This window comes from Drosophila virilis, chromosome 2 (genome assembly GCF_030788295.1).
Source record: "Drosophila virilis strain 15010-1051.87 chromosome 2, Dvir_AGI_RSII-ME, whole genome shotgun sequence".
Lineage (NCBI taxonomy): Eukaryota > Metazoa > Arthropoda > Insecta > Diptera > Drosophilidae > Drosophila > Drosophila virilis.
The window spans coordinates 25924370-25941560 of record NC_091544.1 but is presented as its reverse complement, the minus strand read 5'-3'; the positions used below and the strand labels follow the sequence as shown (position 1 = coordinate 25941560).

General features: G+C 40.4%; 2 protein-coding genes across 3 annotated transcripts in view; one reads left to right on the top strand and one right to left on the bottom strand.

The window, feature by feature from the left end:
• Positions 1 to 1388: 1388 nt before the first annotated feature.
• On the bottom strand, positions 1389 to 13857 carry dsd (attractin-like protein dsd). Its single transcript, XM_002055959.4, has 8 exons — positions 13158 to 13857; positions 8339 to 8575; positions 8104 to 8261; positions 7041 to 7188; positions 4133 to 6968; positions 3980 to 4066; positions 3828 to 3909; positions 1389 to 3096 (listed from the first exon to the last, which is right to left on the bottom strand). The coding sequence occupies exons 1-8, from the start codon at positions 13565 to 13567 to the stop codon at positions 2939 to 2941; spliced, it is 4116 nt and encodes a 1371-aa protein (XP_002055995.1). The 5' UTR covers positions 13568 to 13857; the 3' UTR covers positions 1389 to 2938.
• Positions 13858 to 15063: 1206 nt separating this feature from the next.
• Positions 15064 to 17191, top strand: part of Tusp (WD40 superfamily protein Tusp) — a 36611-nt gene continuing 34483 nt past the window's right edge. For both annotated transcript variants that reach the window (XM_015170433.3, XM_015170432.3), the window contains exon 1: positions 15064 to 15654. The gene's annotated coding sequence lies outside the window, so the exon portion shown is untranslated. The remainder of the gene's footprint in view (positions 15655 to 17191) is intronic.

The window sequence follows — 17191 nt, the reverse complement described above, 5'->3', positions numbered from 1 at the left end:
GTGTTAGAAAAGTCGAAGAAAAGGCCATCTCTGTTTTTTAGGTGCGTCGTCCACTCATTCATGGGCTGAATGCCACTGCACGCACAACCGAACCAATTGCCTGATGCGCCCGCTTGATTCATAAAGTTCAGTTAACGCGCATTACTATGGGCCCCACTTAACCTGGTGCGTGACAGCCTTCGCTGGCAGGCATTGGCTTGGCCACGGGGTAAAACCGATTTATCTAAGTGCACCCCCCTTCTCTCTCTGTCTTTCTAGGCCTGAAAACTTGGCTGACTCAGTGTGACGTCTGCAGTTGCGGATATTTTCGGTATGTAGCGCCAGCCAAGGGCATTGATTTATCACATTTTTGATATTTGTCGAGTTGTTCATGTCAAAACAACTATTATTATTATTTTTTTTTTTTTGGCTGGGTTTGCTGCAGCTTCCGCTTCGCTTGGTTTTCGCACGCTTTTGCCATATTTCAATGACTTTCTTCTTTAATTTCATTAATAAAAGCAGCCTCACTGTCGTCTCAGCTCTCTGCTGTGCTTTGTGCTGGCCATCATTTAGTTAAGTGCAGCCCCGTGTAGTTCCGTCTCACAAAAGGCACGCAGATGCCAAAAGATGCCCAAAAAGTATGTTGAAGATGAAGAAGAGAAGAAGCCATGTAAAGAGTTCATTTAATAATACCGTACGCAATTTTTGCGCTGCCTTTACATAAGTTAGAGTATGTTTGTAGGATTTTAGTGGGCATATTCGCTAACCCATTTAGTTTGTGCTATACACACTTTCGCATTGACTTGATGTAATTAGTATATAACTAGGATTGGCAAAATTTGCTGGTATTTTAGTCAACGACTGCGGGCTTCAACTCGGTATTCCCCTTTTTTATCAACTATTTTCCGCTCTAAGGTACGGATGGGTTCGGTGGAACACAACCGAAAATGAATCCGATTCAAAGCATTTTATTTACAAAAAAAATCAATCAGTAAGAAAAAAGAGAAGGCTTTGACTTTAACCATTATGCCTCAAACAAATTCGTTATGCATTATGCCTGTAAGAATAAATCTATCGGAATAGTTTAGAATTTATTACAACAAATTTGTTTTCATTTTCTTAAACTGAATGTTTTCAATATGTAGCCAACTTGATGGCTTACTTGTTAAACAGGCCAGGCCTCAAACATGCCACGCCCACACACATTCAGCTGCCGGCTTCCAACTTGTGTGACGTCTTCGTCGGGTGAAAGTGAAAGTTCTGTGCGCTGGTTTTATAAGGCAGCTCAGTCTCCAAGTCGGTCAATATTAAAACGATGCTAACGAGTTTTGTACACACGCCCAGCTGAGAAACAGGGTATAAAAAACCCAATTTATATACGATATTAAAAGCCCTTAACATTGCATCATTCTGTTCAGTGTTTTATTTATTTTATAATAAACTAATATGTATATATAATTTTATATATTTATTAATGACTTTTATCTAGATTTGTGTTGCTGTCAAAGAATATGTATTCAAAACTCTAGGAAACAAACAAGTCTTGATTTGAGTTTCTAAATTATTAACTTTACATTACGCTCTGTGTGTGTGTGTGTGTGGGTGTAGTAGAGGGGTGGATTGGCTGGCAAGTAAATCAAAGAAAACGCATTTTACAATTCGAAATTCAATTTTAAAATGTTGCATCACTTGCAGACTTGAAGAACTATACAATTAGCTGGTCTAGCCTGAAGTATTTTGTTATTTCATTAACATCTGAAATGCTTGGGGTTTCTTTATAGCATATAATTATGTATATATATATTTATATATATATATATATATTAAAAGTGGTTGACAAGTGCCGTTTGATTCTGTTTCATTGTTGTTTCTAGTTACAAGGTGCATACATTGTTGTTGCTGTTCAAATTTGTTATCCAAGTGGAAACCTTAGGCTTAATTTGAGTTTTTTATGTTGTTCAAAGGAAATTGTTGTTATTTTTTATTATTAATACAATTGTGTTGCATACACTAAATTACATAACTGATTTGTTTTGGGCGCGTTTTGCTCTATGTACTATACATATATAGGCTGCATAATTTACGTATAGTATATATGTATATATATATATATATTTATTTATCGTATATATTTACAGACACATGTTCATGCTCTTGTTCGTTCTTTGCTCTTTGTTGTAAATATTTGCACAGAAACAAAATACTTTTATTTGTTGTCGTTTTTTCTTCTTTTTTTTTTTTTCTTTTGAGTGTATTGTTATTTTGTATGAACACAGTATTTAGCAGATTTTTGCACACATTCATTAATTTGTTGTTGCTCTCTCAAGTGTGTTAAAAGATCACTTTTTCTATACGGCTTTTGCTAAAATTAGTAAAATGTCTTTTTTGTGGTAACTAGCAAAAACACAATAAAAAAAAACACATAATTAATTGCATAAATAAATTCTAACAACACACTTAAGCCATATATGAATGGATGTATTTATATATATATATATGTATATATATTTATAAACTAAAAGTTGGAGCTGTAGCTGCTAAAAATTAGTTTACATTTTACTGTATAAATAATAAATAAAACATTTACAACTAATTGCAACGCTACGCACGACCTATCAACTATATCAAATTGTATATAACTCGTATATAAATATGTCCTTTTGCTAAAAATTATCATGTTATTATTAATAATCATTCAATTATTATAATTTTAATAATATTATTATTATTATTATTATTTGCATCGTACTCTCGTATCGCTCGTTTAAGGGTATATTAGACTAATTGCATTAAAGTATTAATAGCTGCGGATTATCAACTTGCTAGCTGTGTGTGTCTGTGTGTGTGTGTGTGTGTTATATAGATAGAGAAAATCTGGAGCATATTCGCTAGGGTTCTATCATCTAATTGTACACACTATCATTCATCATAATTATTATCGCGTGCAAACTGTATTTCATTATGTACAACTGTCTGGATGCTGGCTCTGCTTGCGTTTCGGTTTTGGCTCCTTGGGATGCTGCTCGACTGACGGCCGACGCGGATTTCCAAGCGTGACTAAAGCGCTCGCCACGGCCAGTCCCGCCGATTGACCAGCAGGCGCGTGCGATAGGCCACCTGTGGAATACAGGATAAAACATAAATTAGACTATACTTTATATGATCTACATATAATGCTGCTGCCTGATGATAGAGAAATATAGAATGTAGGTCCTCCTTGTGCATGTGCAGTACGAGTTTCTGATAATCAATCGATAATATTCTATATCTGAATTTTAATTAAATTTAATTTTAAGAGCTAGAGACACCTTTCATTTTATAAGTGTTATTGGTTTATCGTAATAAAATCTTCAGGGCTTAAATATGGCATAGCAAAGCGAAAAGCTTTACCTCTAAAAATACGCTTTTCTTCCAATTTTTCGAGAAAAAAATCTACGATATATCTAAAATCTATGTATACTCTACGAAAATCGACTTATTTCATAAAACGATATTTGTCTATATTATGAAGGTGGGCGGAAGTATGGTATAGGGGAATATATAGTTTATATATAATGGCTCTGGGTTTTGTAGTTTCTGAGATCGTCACGTTCACACAGACAGACGGACGGACAGGACAGATCGACTAAGTTCGGCATTCTGATCAGGAATTAAGGTATGTAGAGGTCGGCGATGCTTTCTGCGCCTCGTTGTGCACATTTGCACAAAAACAGTATGGCCTATAGCCAGTTCCAATGGGTAAACGAATACCAAAATACGCCCTATAGGGAGAAAATTGATTTCTTTTGTAATAAAGATCCAGGCCGAAGTCCATCGTTGTAGGTATATAGTATTTAAGATATACGCACCCGTGGGCAGCCGGACTAGAAGCGAGAGCACTGCGGCTCGATTGCCATTACAGGGCTCCAGGGCAATGGGACTGGGACACTCCTGCAGAAGAATGAAACATTAAAGAAACGTTTATCAAGAGCGTTTTCTTGGTGTTTTGCCGTTTACTCACCTTTTTGCGTTTCTTGGACATGTTGCTGACGCCCTCCAGCGTCAGGCTCAAATCAATTGTATCGCGGGGTTCAATGTCGACCAAAACCTGTAGAGAAATTACCCAAGGATTAGTATGGAGCAATAGTATGTAGTTATCCTAGAGTATATGTACCTGGGAGAATGGCCGGCTGGCCATTTGCTCCATTTCGACAAACAGACGCTGACGTCGCCGAAACATGTCATACTTCTGCTTGATCTTCCACAGCACCGCAGCCATGAGGAGCAGCAGCAAAAAACAGGAGGAGAAGGTAATGAAGAACTGCTGTAGATTGAGCTTGGGATATTGAGAGAAGGCAATCTGGATCCAAATGGGCGGCTGAAAATCATGCACAAACACATAGAAAGTTGTCAGCGAACTATTGTCATCCGCGGATTGACCAAAGGGATATTCGGTTTTGGCGAAACGATGCCGGAACGTCGAACAGTTGATGCCCACCCAAATGAGGCGTTCCGGGAAGCCGGCACGCTTCACCGAAATGTCCATTTTGGCTGGCACACTGCACGTAATGGTAAAGTCCGCATCAATTTCCGGCTTCGCCGGCGAATTACGAAAATTGATTTGCGTAAAATGACGATCCTCCTTCTTGGACAAATTGAATGTGAATTGATAGTCAATGGTTAGCTCATAATAGCAGGAACCGCGCAACGGGTCACCAATATAATGATTCTGTGAATCGCATTTCTCGCAATGATCACCCACAATGCCCTTGGTGTTGCAGTAGCATTTCCCCGTATCTGGATGACAATAGTCGCCCTGATCATTGCACTCGCAGCGCTGGCATTCACCGCCATTGATTGCATTGCCCCAGTAACCAGTACGGCATTTCTCGCAGTGTGCACCGATCGTTAGATTGTTGCACGGCTGCTCGCAGTGCTCCTGATCATTGCAAGACGAATGTCCATTGCAATTGCAGCGTGGACATGACGTAAAGAACCAGTGCTTCAATGCACACTCGGTCTGATCGTACGGCGACAACGCGCCGCCAACAACACACTTGCCCAGGCCGGTGTTGGAGCCGTTGTCGCACCAGCCGCACGCCGGATCATCCAAGCACTGCTGGCAGCTGTTATAGTAGCCGCACTGTGCACTGGACAGCGCTGTGGTACTGCCCACGCTCAGCGCTGTTATTGGCGCCGAGCGGCATTTTGACGTAAAAGTTGTCCATTCACGGCACTGGCCATATGGGAAGCTGGCCGTATACGCATTCCGATCTACGCAGCGCTGTTCGTTCTGGCACCAGATGCACTCATCCTCCGTGCAATTGTGACAATTGGTTTGTGTGGAGCACGTTGGCCGACATAGGTTCTCGTCGTGGCTGCTGCGATTGTAGGGTGTGCCCGAGGCGGATATGTGACTGCGGCAGCGATTCGGTTCCGCATCCCATTTGCATGCCGCATTCGCCATGCAGGCGCGGCAGCTGTGCAGCTGCTCGCATTTGGATTGCACCAGACTATCTTCGGTGGCGGGACAGCTTTCCAGTCGCTTGGCATTTAGTGGTGGCGGTACCGTTATAGCTGGCTGCTGATGACCATGTTGTGTGGAGGTTGATGAGTCCGTAAAGAATATGGATGCCACCGAGGTGGTCTCACGGCAGCGCTCCTTGCTGCACACACCGTTGCCACAATAGGTGCAGTCAAAGACGGTAGAAACACACGAATGACAGGTGTTTATCTCCTGGCAGCGCTGTACATGATGCAGATGCTCCGAGGTCATGGTATTTCGGCTCTTTGAAGGGCAGGCCACATAATCGTACTGCTCCCGTCCGTAAATGGCCAAGCGTTGTACGCGCATTATGTTGATGCAGCGCATCAGCTGCACATCCCAAATGCACTTGACGCCGGGTCGGGCGCTGGTGCATTTCTCCTGCTTGGTATAGAAACTGCACTGTCCGGCTTCGTAGCGCAGCATATCGTTCAGCAGTTGGCCATTAAAGCCGCCATATATGTAAAGCGCATCCTCAAACACCACCGAGCTGTGGCCAAATCGAGCCAGATCCGCCTGCAGATGTGCGGGCATTACATGCATATGCCACGAATCGCAATAGACATCGTAGATGAGTAAATCCTGACTGTAGCACTTGGCACCATAGCTTTGCGAGGTGTCGTTGTGCGTGTTGCCGCCAAAGACCATCATCAGACCGGGATTGACAAAATTCGCCGTATGCAGCAGCCGTGCACTGGGCGCCGACGACAACAGTGTCCAGATGCGCGTTGACGGCTCGTAAGCAAACAGACGGGAGCTCAAAATCTGGCTGGCATCACTCTCGGACACAATGCCGCCATAAATATAAAGCTTTTCGGTCAACAAATCGTAGGCTGCGCTGTGCCCGTAGCCTCCCTTAACCACATAGCCGTAGGTCTGGACGATTTTCCATTCGCGTGTAGCAAAGTTGAATTCCTGCACGGTATTGAGATAGCCATACTGTGGCGAATGCCCAAATATTACCACCATATACTGATAATTGTTTTTATCCCCGAAACCTGGCACCAGAGTCGCCGTATGCCCCGCCACATGCAGGGGCCCGCACATGAAATACGTGCTGTTGCATGTGTCCGTCTTGACGGTGATGTTCTCCCACGTCTTGGCGGATACATCGAACGCCCACAGCTCGTTGGTTATGCCCTGAGATTTAATAACGCCGCCGTACATGAATATCTTATCGCCATACATAACTGTGGAGGCGCCATAGCGTTTCTCGGGCGCGGCGCTGCCATCCTCCGGATGCATTGTCTCCCAAACATTGCCATTGAAATCGTAGGTGCTCATTAGTTCGCCACGCCCATACGATTCGCCACCAATGATGTGTAGTGTGTCGCGCCAAACTGCGGCGCCGTGAGATGCGCTGCCCGATGGCGCCACCGAGTGCTTCGGATGTACCGTACTCCAAACGCCGTGTGCCCGCAGCTGGCTGCAATCGTCGCCGCCATAACCATCATTACATTCACAGCTAAAAATTATGATAATAATAATAAAATAATAGTTTCCATTTTTTCGTTCCAATTAGAATTTTAATGCTTACCGCTCCTGCTCTATCTGGCATATGCCGTAACCTCGCGCCTCTGAGCAGTTGTTCGGACAGGCGGCCACATTGCATGCCTCCCCTCTGTACATCGGATCGCACAGGCAGTCGCCATCACTGCACGTTCCATGGCCGGAGCACTCCACATCTGTGTGTAGTAGGGAAGAACGCTTAGTTTAAATTCAAATAAATTATATAATAAATAAATAATTCGACTAAAAATTAAAAAACAAAAACTAGACAAAATGACTTTAAAAATAATTTAAATATCTTTTCAATTAAAATTTATTTGTTTATTTGTCAAAAGTGGGTTTAAGGAAATGAAATTCTTCCGCAATTTAGAATTTATCGCGAACGAACATTGTGCTATTAGTTACTAATATTTATTAAACGTTCTCCCTCTACAGTCTTATCTTTAGTAGCCTATTAGAGGCGTAATTTGCTCTATCAACTTTCATGCCATGCATTTAGTTTGCAGTTAAAATAAGAATTATTTGGGAATCACTCGGAATTATCAGATAATTTAGGGTAAGTGAAAAACCCTGAAGACTAAATAACATGGAAAATTATACTTATGCATTATAATTGAAATTCCACAATTATCATGGAATTTCACAATTTCCTGAAATGGTTTTGAAAGCCTTTTTTTTTCTATTTTAAATAGAATCATTTGAAACTTAAGAAACCTTAACCCAGGACATATCCCGCTATACTCGTTTTAGACTCTTTTTAAACCAAAGAAATTTCATTTGATCTTCAAGTCTAATAAAGACTTCCGCTACTTTCCAAGTATATCATGTTTTTTTAGACTATTCGCATAAGTTTCGCCTATTCCTTACATAACTAGATATATTAGAGTCTAACGGAAATAAGGGGCTTTTGAATGAACTTTGAGAAATATCATACTATCCACTTAAAAGTAAATTTATACACAATATTTGCATATATATTACGGGAACTTAAAAAATCACAAGCGCCTTTGTAGGAATATCGAACGGAATTTTCTCAACTTCTCAGACACATCATTTTTGTTTTAAGTAAATAAAGTCGCATTTTCATTTACCATCACTATCCGTGGGACAGCCGTTCATTTTGTACGTCAGATTGAAGCCGGACATGTTGTATGCATCGTCGCTGAAGAAATGGAGGAGCGCTGTGCCTGATCTAGCGATGACCTGCGGCACACGGCGTATGGAAAAGTTGCCCCGATACATGAGGCCGCTGCGAAAAGCATGACAAAGAGAAAGAGAGAAATTAGCTATGAGCTTCAAGTGTGGAGAGCTACTGTGTGGACTTACCTGAAGACCGCGAGTAGCGGCGAATCAACGCTATCGCCATCGTATATATACAAATGATCCCAGCCGCATTCTGTGGCAAATTCGCGCAGATGAATGCGTATATTGGCGGCACGCGACGGGTTCGAGTTGTGACGACGACCCCAGTGGGGATGATGTGCATCAATTAACCAGCTGCATTTGACGCTCACCGAATAGTTGCCCCAGCCATCGTGTATGGTGCCCATGGGATGGTACATCCTATATAAATGTATATACGGAAGAGATAGAGAGAGAGTAAGAGAGGGTAGAGAGTGAGAAAATGTGCTGAAATAAATCGAATTTCGTCAGCTTTTGATGTGGCATCACTTGGCTTCAATTCAGGCTCACAATTACATATGTAAATTGTGGCCAGATGTCCGCGCCCGTGACGGCGCCCGCAACAGATCCCGCTGCTGCTGCCACTGCCAAGATAATTGAATTTGCCAGCCAACGCAAATGCAAGCTTGATTCAATTGATGCATACAATGAGAATCTGGGCTTGGGGCATGTAGAAGCTTTGAGGCATGGAACGCATGGAACGTGGGGCATGTGCAACAGCAACAGCAGCAGCAGCAGCAGGCAGAAGCACCGCAACTGCCGCAATTGCAGCCGCGGCAAAGCTCTTTGTCATTTGTTATTATAGTGGCACGTCCATCCGTCAGTCCATATCCATTTAAAAATAACTGCTTTCTTTTCATTTGTCAACAACTTGCCCCAACGGAGACATCGATATATATACAGCACAAGATGTGCTTGTTACTTGGCGCTGTTTACTTTTCAACTTGAAAACAATTAACTGTGGCAAGTCAACACACATAAGTATACACAGAGAAACTCGTGGCCCCCACCAGCCCCTGCTTTCTCACTTTACAAGTTTTTCAGTACTTCAAGTGAACAGCTAGCCCAATAGATGCCCCATGAAATACGCTGGTCATAGTGTATTACGTTTCAAAATACATTTTCAAGATTATTCTATCTCTATAAAAAGTTTGTCCTGACGGACAGATCCACACACAAACATGGAGCTGAACTTTATCGCTTATATGATGTAAGTTTTTGGAAATAACACTTGCAAGTGTGGAAAATTCGCGGAAAACAACTGTATGCAAGTTTATATACTCTGAAAATGTTTGAAATGTGTTGTCTATATATTCTTGATCAGGAGTTGATCTAGCTATATCTGTCTGCCTGTGTGAACATCAAGAGCCTTGAAATTTCATATGTATATGGCTTCTCCTATCTTCTCCATCAAACATGTATGTAAATTCTCATTTGCACTGATTGAAGGTTTTTTATGTGTTGAATACCTCCCAGTAACTAATTTGAACAGGTAAACCCTTGAACTTTGGCATACACAAGTTAATCTAAGCGGTGTTTCACACTTTTCGGATAATCCACTCGTATTAGGCGGAAAAGAGAGTCAAAGGTTTTATAAACGTTAATACGAACTTTCGTCCGAACGGCTGCAAACTTATTTCCAGTGATCTTTTGAGTATCTAAAACGCGCACTTTTACCATAATAAATAAATAATAAATAGTTGTTTTCAATATTAGTAATAATATTATTGTAATTATTAGAGAAACAGTACGTAGAATTTTAAATGCGCATTTGCGCATATCGTATTCGCAATTCCATTTTTTTCTTAAACAAGCTAAAAATATTAAACCTTACGTGACATGACGTATTTTACTCGAGGTTCGGTTCATATAATATGTAATCTGATAGATTTCGTTTTAATTGAAATCTATTGTAGATAAGGCTCAATTATATATAAGCACATGTTGTCAGAAATCAGATGTTTGTAGAGGAAAATGTCACAAAGTGTTTAAAAACAATAAATTATAAATTCTAGCGTGAAACCCTTTTAAATAAGATGCAACTGTTCAAATTATAATAATTGATACTGTATAATTTCTTAAATGATAAAAGATAAAAGTCGTTCTTGCAAATGCGCCTCTCAAATGTAAACTTAGTGTACTTTTATCATAAAGATTGTGCTGAATCTATTTATTATTTTTTTTTATTTATTTTTAAGAGCGTTTTTTTTTTTGTCAAGTGGTAATAGCACAGAGCTTAACAACACAAAAGAGCTTTTGTTATATAAATAACAAATATATGAGGATGATATGTATGTTGATATGATGCTGATATAATGTATCTAACTGGTATATATAATCTGTCTGCTCTCAAAACAAGCAGCGGCAGCTGAGCCTTAGCAACATAATATTCGCTAAAAAGAGACCAAATCTAATAGCAACAGAAAATAAACACACGAACTTCTCGAAACTCAACGCAAACTTTGCATTGTATGCGCTTAAAATTCGCAACTGGTGCAAGCGCAGACTATTTGGAGTTGGCAAATCGAAGAAGGTGAGTTATTATATAAATATTATATTATATTAAATAATCTTTGAGGTCGACGATCGAAGAAGATGAGCGAACGGATCAACTAGGCTCAGCATGCTGCTCAAGAATATATCTACATATGTGCATAAAAAAACGATGCCATTTTAAGCCAAGTTCAGGCTATGCAAAATGACATTGTCCAGTGCTTGTCACTGCCTAGGAAAGTTTACTGCGTTGATTCTCTAATTTTAGGCGCTGCTTTCTCTGATCGTAAACAATTGCCAAGTTTCTACTGATCTGGCTCATCCTCATATGGTTACTCCCTGACTAGCCCGTCCATGTTCAGCAAAGAATGGCAAAACCCCATATAAATAGGGAATTATAAAGCGAACAGAGAGACAGGTGCAGTTAACGTGTTGACGGGCCAAAATGAAAACGTGATAAGTTAACGCCCATAGTTGCTGATAAGCTTGGCCAAAATGGGGCTACGGCATATCAGCTGTAAATCGTTAAACTAAATATATATAGTAATATATATATATATATATGTGTGTGTATATGTGTGCACCTACAGCGAGTTTCTCGCACCATTGGCAATCGGTCAATAAAGACAGCAAAAACCAGATAAAACGACTAACTTCGACAAGTCGAAAATTAAATACTCTTGTAGGATTTTGCAGCTGTGTGAGGAAAGTCGTCAAGCCACCGATCTTTCCTATAAAGGCTTATGTTAGATATGGCTTATATAAATATATGCCAGGCTTAGTCAAAATATCTTGATCAACTTAATAACAAAAACTATGTCCCTTAATAAGAACATATATTCTTAATGAGGTCGAAGATGTCTACTATGCCCTATATATCTCATGAAAAACTCATAATACCCTCTACAAGGGCTCATAGGCTACGCAACGTCTCGCAACTTTCCGAATGGCTATTGACGTTGTTACCATATGATCGACGGCGCAATACTCTTCTTCTCTAAATAACTACCTGGGACGCAGTCGTCCATCAATAAAAACTCGCAAACAGCCAGAAGGGGCGTAAGATAATAAAATACAAAGCTTAAAGTCTCTTCTCTTCGTTTCGATGACAAAGTTATTGCGAAAGTTTAAATACTTATTGCAGATATTGCTAATCTTAATCACATTCATTCAGAAACTCAAAGTTCAAACGATTGCTCCTATGGGAACTTTATGATATAGTAGTCCGATAAACAAAGGTTTTTACCTTGCGAATACTTGTACTTCAATTTTTGAAAACTATGTGGACAACATATATGATCAGATGGAAATATATATATATATATATAAGTATAGCAAAAGAGTTTTGGAAATGTCTTTAAGGCGTCACACAATTTTGTATAAATATAAAACTCCCCGAAAGGGTATAATAATTTAACGGAACCGAGCACCCACTCAGCGAACCGAGCGAACCATTCGAGTGGTGCAGCCAGTGGGGCAGGGTGGCGGGCGAGCAGAGCGAGCGTTCTCCAGTTAAATATGGTGCTGTCAAGACAGAGATTGCCCTTATCGAGCGCACACTGAGCAAATACCCGTTATTAAGAAATATAAACAGTGCGTCTTATGAGCTTTATGATGTGCGCTTGCAAACTTCTCTGATTAGAATATAAGTTGAGTTGTGCTTGGCGAGCTTTGGCCGGAACAGGAGGCAGGTTCAAAGCCAAGTGTAAGGTAATTAAAGCATGCACTCTGATTGGAAATAAACGAGGTAGGGAAGAGAGGAGGAGCAGGCGAGAGAGTGAGAAAATGGGCGTAAGCGCGTAGAAAGCACCCAGTTAAACGAAAGAATGAAATGGGGAAAGGCGAATAAAACAACAAAAAAAGAAGAGTGCGCTAGCCAAGGATAATCGACTGGAAAATACCCTGTGACCACTACGACTCACAACACCGACTGTTATGAAATTATCAGAGCTTAAAGATGCCATTGAAAGTTAAAAATCTAAATCAAATATTAAAAAATGTCAAATATATGTGGATGTTTAACAACCTATATACCTGATTATCATAAACTATGAAAAATGATCGAAATCTGTTTTACTAAACTATTTTATTTTGTAAAATATATAAAGCATGTGTAAAATATATGTAACATGGTGTATACTATGCGAGGTAGCCTTTTACATACATGTACAGAACCAATATACCCACCTCTGCCCATTTGCTGGGTATAAAAAGAAAAGAAAAGAGAACTGGAGACAGCAACTGGAACCCGTCTAACGAGAATGGGCAGCAGCTCAAAAACTAAACCGTTGCTTGACACAAATCGACCACAAAAAAAGAGTACAAAGCTGATTGAATAATACATTTTAGCGCTGATTTGTGTGTGGTCATTGTTGTTGTTGTTGTTGTTGTCGTGAATCATACGGCAACAACGATAACTAAATTGGCCAGCTGTGGGGGTGCGCGGGGGCGGGAGGCAACTGATACTTACCGCACTTTTCCGCCACAGAACTGACAGGCAGGTCCCTGCCAGCCTTCGGCGCAGATGCACTGCCCATCCAGGCACTGGCCATCGTTCTGGCAAGGATTTGTGGTGCAATTGTAGGCGCTGGCGCTATGTAAGCCGCTGAAGCAGCCGTGGAATAGCAGCAGCGACAGCAGCAGTAAACATTTTCGCCTATATTTGGCGTTAAATGTGGGCGTTGTGCTGTTACAAAGCAGGCTCTGATGTTGATGTTGTTGTTGTTGTTGTTGTAGTTGTTGGTGTTGCGTGTTTATATCGAGGACGCCAGTATTGGTTGTGGAGCAAAATGCTGGGGAAGACGACCGTGTTGTTTGTTGTTTTAGCGTGTTTGTGGTCGAGAGCTTATGCTTATTTTCCGCATGCTCCGCCAAGCACATTTTTCACTTTTGCGCTGCTGCTGCTACTCGGTTGTCGCTTGCTTTTTGCAATTTGTATTGAATTTTCACACACACGAATGCGACTTTTTTGATTTGCGCAGCGCTCGCATTGTGAACTGCACTAAATTTGCACAGTTAATATACAAGCCAAAACGAAACGCACAATAAACACAAGACGCGTTGCTTTTAACACCAAAACGAACAGACAAAATTGCACAACCTGATGCAAAATATGAAAAGGAAAACAGTCGTATTAACTACTCTGAGCAAAAACAATATGTACTAGTCGATAGTGCTGTAAGATCTATCGACGATTTATTATGGCGGCCAGTCGATGAGTAGTGCTTATTAAATGTGCGCCACCTCGCAACACTACTAATATCGTTTGACTATCGATAGTAGATCAGCGAATGAAAACAAAACTGTGCACTAAATATCAACATTTGATTGATTTATATACATAATTAAACTGAAGTGAACAAATTAAATTAACAGCTTAACTTTAAGTAAATTTAATTAAAGCTTTTTTTCATGCTATTCTACAGACATTTTTTTCGATATACATATATTTTAATTGTTATCTACTCTAAGAAGTTTCGCAGGCTTATAATTTTGGCATAATATTAAATAGTTTGAAGATAACGCCCTTTTTGAGATTCTTGGAAAGCATATTTACGACGAATATAACATTTTATTTCCTTAAAATTGAACAGGTTTTTATATAAATCGAGTGGTAGTCCTGGCAAAAACATCAATAGTAATACAAATGGTTAGATCTCACCAGGAGTATTATATAATGTTACGATAGTTACTTTTCTTCAGTATGAATAGAATATTGACTGGATTGGCATATTGTTAAACAGTCGTCCTGAATTAGTTATTTGCAGAATGAGATATTTATGAAATAAGCCGGATATTCGAATGCTTCGCGCGAAGAGCTGTTTTAAATTGAATTTAATAAGGGAATTGAAGTGGTCTTTAACCATTTTATTAACATTATTCGAATTTAAATTTAAAATTAAATTTAGCTGCGAGCAGTATTTAGAAATTTAAAAATATGTCTAACCTCTTAGCAAGCTGTTAAGTTAAGTAAATAATCCACAGATATATTTAACATTGCGGTGCCTATGCAGCCCTCGAATTTCGTTATGGTTCAGGGTACTCGAGAATTTCAAACCACATCGTAGTCGTTGAAAAAATTCGGCTATCGTGCATCTTCTCCATGCATCTCTAGCGTTAATTTTGAAGTCATGCAAAAGAATGAGTAGCATAAAGTGCATTTTATGAAATGCTCAAACATATAATTGAATTGCAATACAAAGAGTGAGAAATGTCAGTCAGCCAGCAAATGTTATCGAGCTAGTTCAGCGAACAAGCGGCTCGTAAAAGGCTTTTTCGTTAGTGCAGCCCTCGCATGCGTTACAAACACAACGAACAAGAAGAGGCCGCTTAGGGTTTTATTTAAATTAGTGTTATTTTCTGACTGAAAGTAGTATTTTTTTAAAGGCACTTGAATGCGGCGCATTGAGAGCAGATTGAAAACTCACGCAAATAAGTAGCGCCGGCCTTTTTAAACATATCATTGAGGAGTGAGTTAAAAAATCGATACGCTAGAAACGAACAAACAGCTCAACGAACGTACACAAAAGCGCGTAAATTCCGTTAGTTTGACGGTAAGATTTGCGGTTTCAGTGATAAGAAATTGAAATGCGAGGCGCATGCGCGCTCTTCGCTCATCGACGTCGAGCTGGCTTTCCCACTAGTATATTCCTGCAGAGCCGTTCGAGCAGTCGATGCTCGGAACTCGAGGTGCACGGTGCCTGCTGTTAATTGCTAACGGTTATTCGCGTCTGTGCCGCTGCATGAGCGTGCCAGTGTGTGTGTGTGCGTGTGTGTGTGTGCGCGAATGTGTCCGTGCCAGTGTGTGAAACACTGAAAAAAAATAAATAAAAATCCAATATATAGAACAATAGCTCTAACGATTACCAAAACACAAAACTAAGTGCTGCAAAAGATAATTAGATTGGCCAAAGCGAGCGGCAGGAAAGAAGCAGCCGCAGCAACCGCGGTCGCAGTCGTCGTCGCAGGTAAGTTGCGGAATTTTGTTACAATGCAGCTTTGTGTGGCATCAGCAGCAGCAGCCGCTCAGTTGGGATTTTGGGTGGTGGATTTGCCCGCAGCCACAGACAGACAGAACCGAATGTCTATACATGCGGTGCGGGTGTGTTGTAAGTAGTTGTTGTTGTCGCTGTTGGCTACAAGGAAATAAACTTCGCGCTGCCACTACCTGCCTTTTTCCACCTTTGTTAACGGATTTTTTATTAGCACTTATCGCCTTTACTTGTGTATACTTAGCTTTCGACTTACTTAACGTGTTTCCAGCACGTTTTTCGATTAATCCCCGCAACCCAACAACGAAAATCGATTGGCATTGGCATTCTTTTACTTTACAACACATTAGCCGGAGAGGGGGCCCACACACGTCTATAAAAAGGCTACGCGGCAGAAATACAAACAACAACAAATATGGCTGTAATTTTAATGCGTGCCGCAAGCTCAAATTTTTAGACACAAAATACGCATTGAAGCGGCATTTAGCATGCAGTCAGCAGGGGGAGCTGCCAAATAATAATTTGCATGTGTATGCACATGCACACACACGATGCGTCCGGTAATTTCTCGCTTTGCATAATTTCAATGACGCTGCCAACGACAGCGGCGACGCCGACGCCGCAGTTGACGCCAACGCATGGCCGCCATTTCTTGCTCTTGATCCGCTTTTTTTTTCCGCGTTCTCTTTGAGATATTATTTTTAAATTTGTTGCGTTGTTCTTGTTATTCTTGTTGTTGCTTGCTCTCAAGGTCGTTACATTTGTTTTATTTATTTTTGATGTTGCTTGCATTTTGTGTTGTATTTGATTTTGTCGTTGTTGCATTATATAATTTACGTTGCGTCGCGGAGGACGTCGTTTGGCGGTTTCTGTGGCAAGTTCAAGTGCAATGTGTGGGCAGACAAGCGCATCCCGCGCCCTCTTGCGGTTGGCAGCAAATGTTTTGCCAATATTTTTGCCAATGCCAATAAGCGGCATCAAAATGTTGTTATTTTTGCTGTTGTTGTTCGGCATTTTTGGTTATTTGCATTGCACGGGCAAAAACAACAAAATGCAAAAATGTTTCAGTTTTGTTGTAGTTGTCAATAAATGTGCCCCACACTGAGAATTATAAAAAATGCCCAACTATGGCATGCCCTGTATGATAAATACTTAAGCTAAATTCGAAAACTGAAGTCATTGATTAACACAATTTTGTTGCTTGACGCGTTGCAATTCGTAATGAGTTTAAGCTTCAAATGACTATTTATATACTTACATAGTTTCGCTAATGGGCGGAAGAATACATTCTAGAAAACTATATCTCTATAGAAAACTATATAGCCTACAGTTTTGCAACTCGCATCATCGCATTTGGAATGTAGACTAAGGATTGTTTCCATTGACAGTTCGAGCCAAAAGTAAAATCGCCGCGCCCACTTCCCTCTCTGTTTCACTCTTCGCAAAGATTATTGATTGGTTTGGTTGGTTAGTTTTTTCATTGGAATTGTATTTTTCTACCTCTATGCACACA

What these genes read in the sequence shown, in the direction of transcription:
- dsd (XM_002055959.4), bottom strand. Translation starts at nt 13,567, where the DNA reads ATGTGCTTGGCGGAGCATGCGGAAAATAAGCATAAGCTCTCGACCACA. An exon ending in TTCTGTGGCGGAAAAGTGCG is followed by an intron (nt 8,576 to 13,157) that starts GTAAGTATCAGT and finishes ACATTTATATAG; the next exon opens with GATGTACCATCCCATGGGCA. An exon ending in TGCCAGATAGAGCAGGAGCG is followed by an intron (nt 6,969 to 7,040) that starts GTAAGCATTAAA and finishes CATAATTTTTAG; the next exon opens with CTGTGAATGTAATGATGGTT.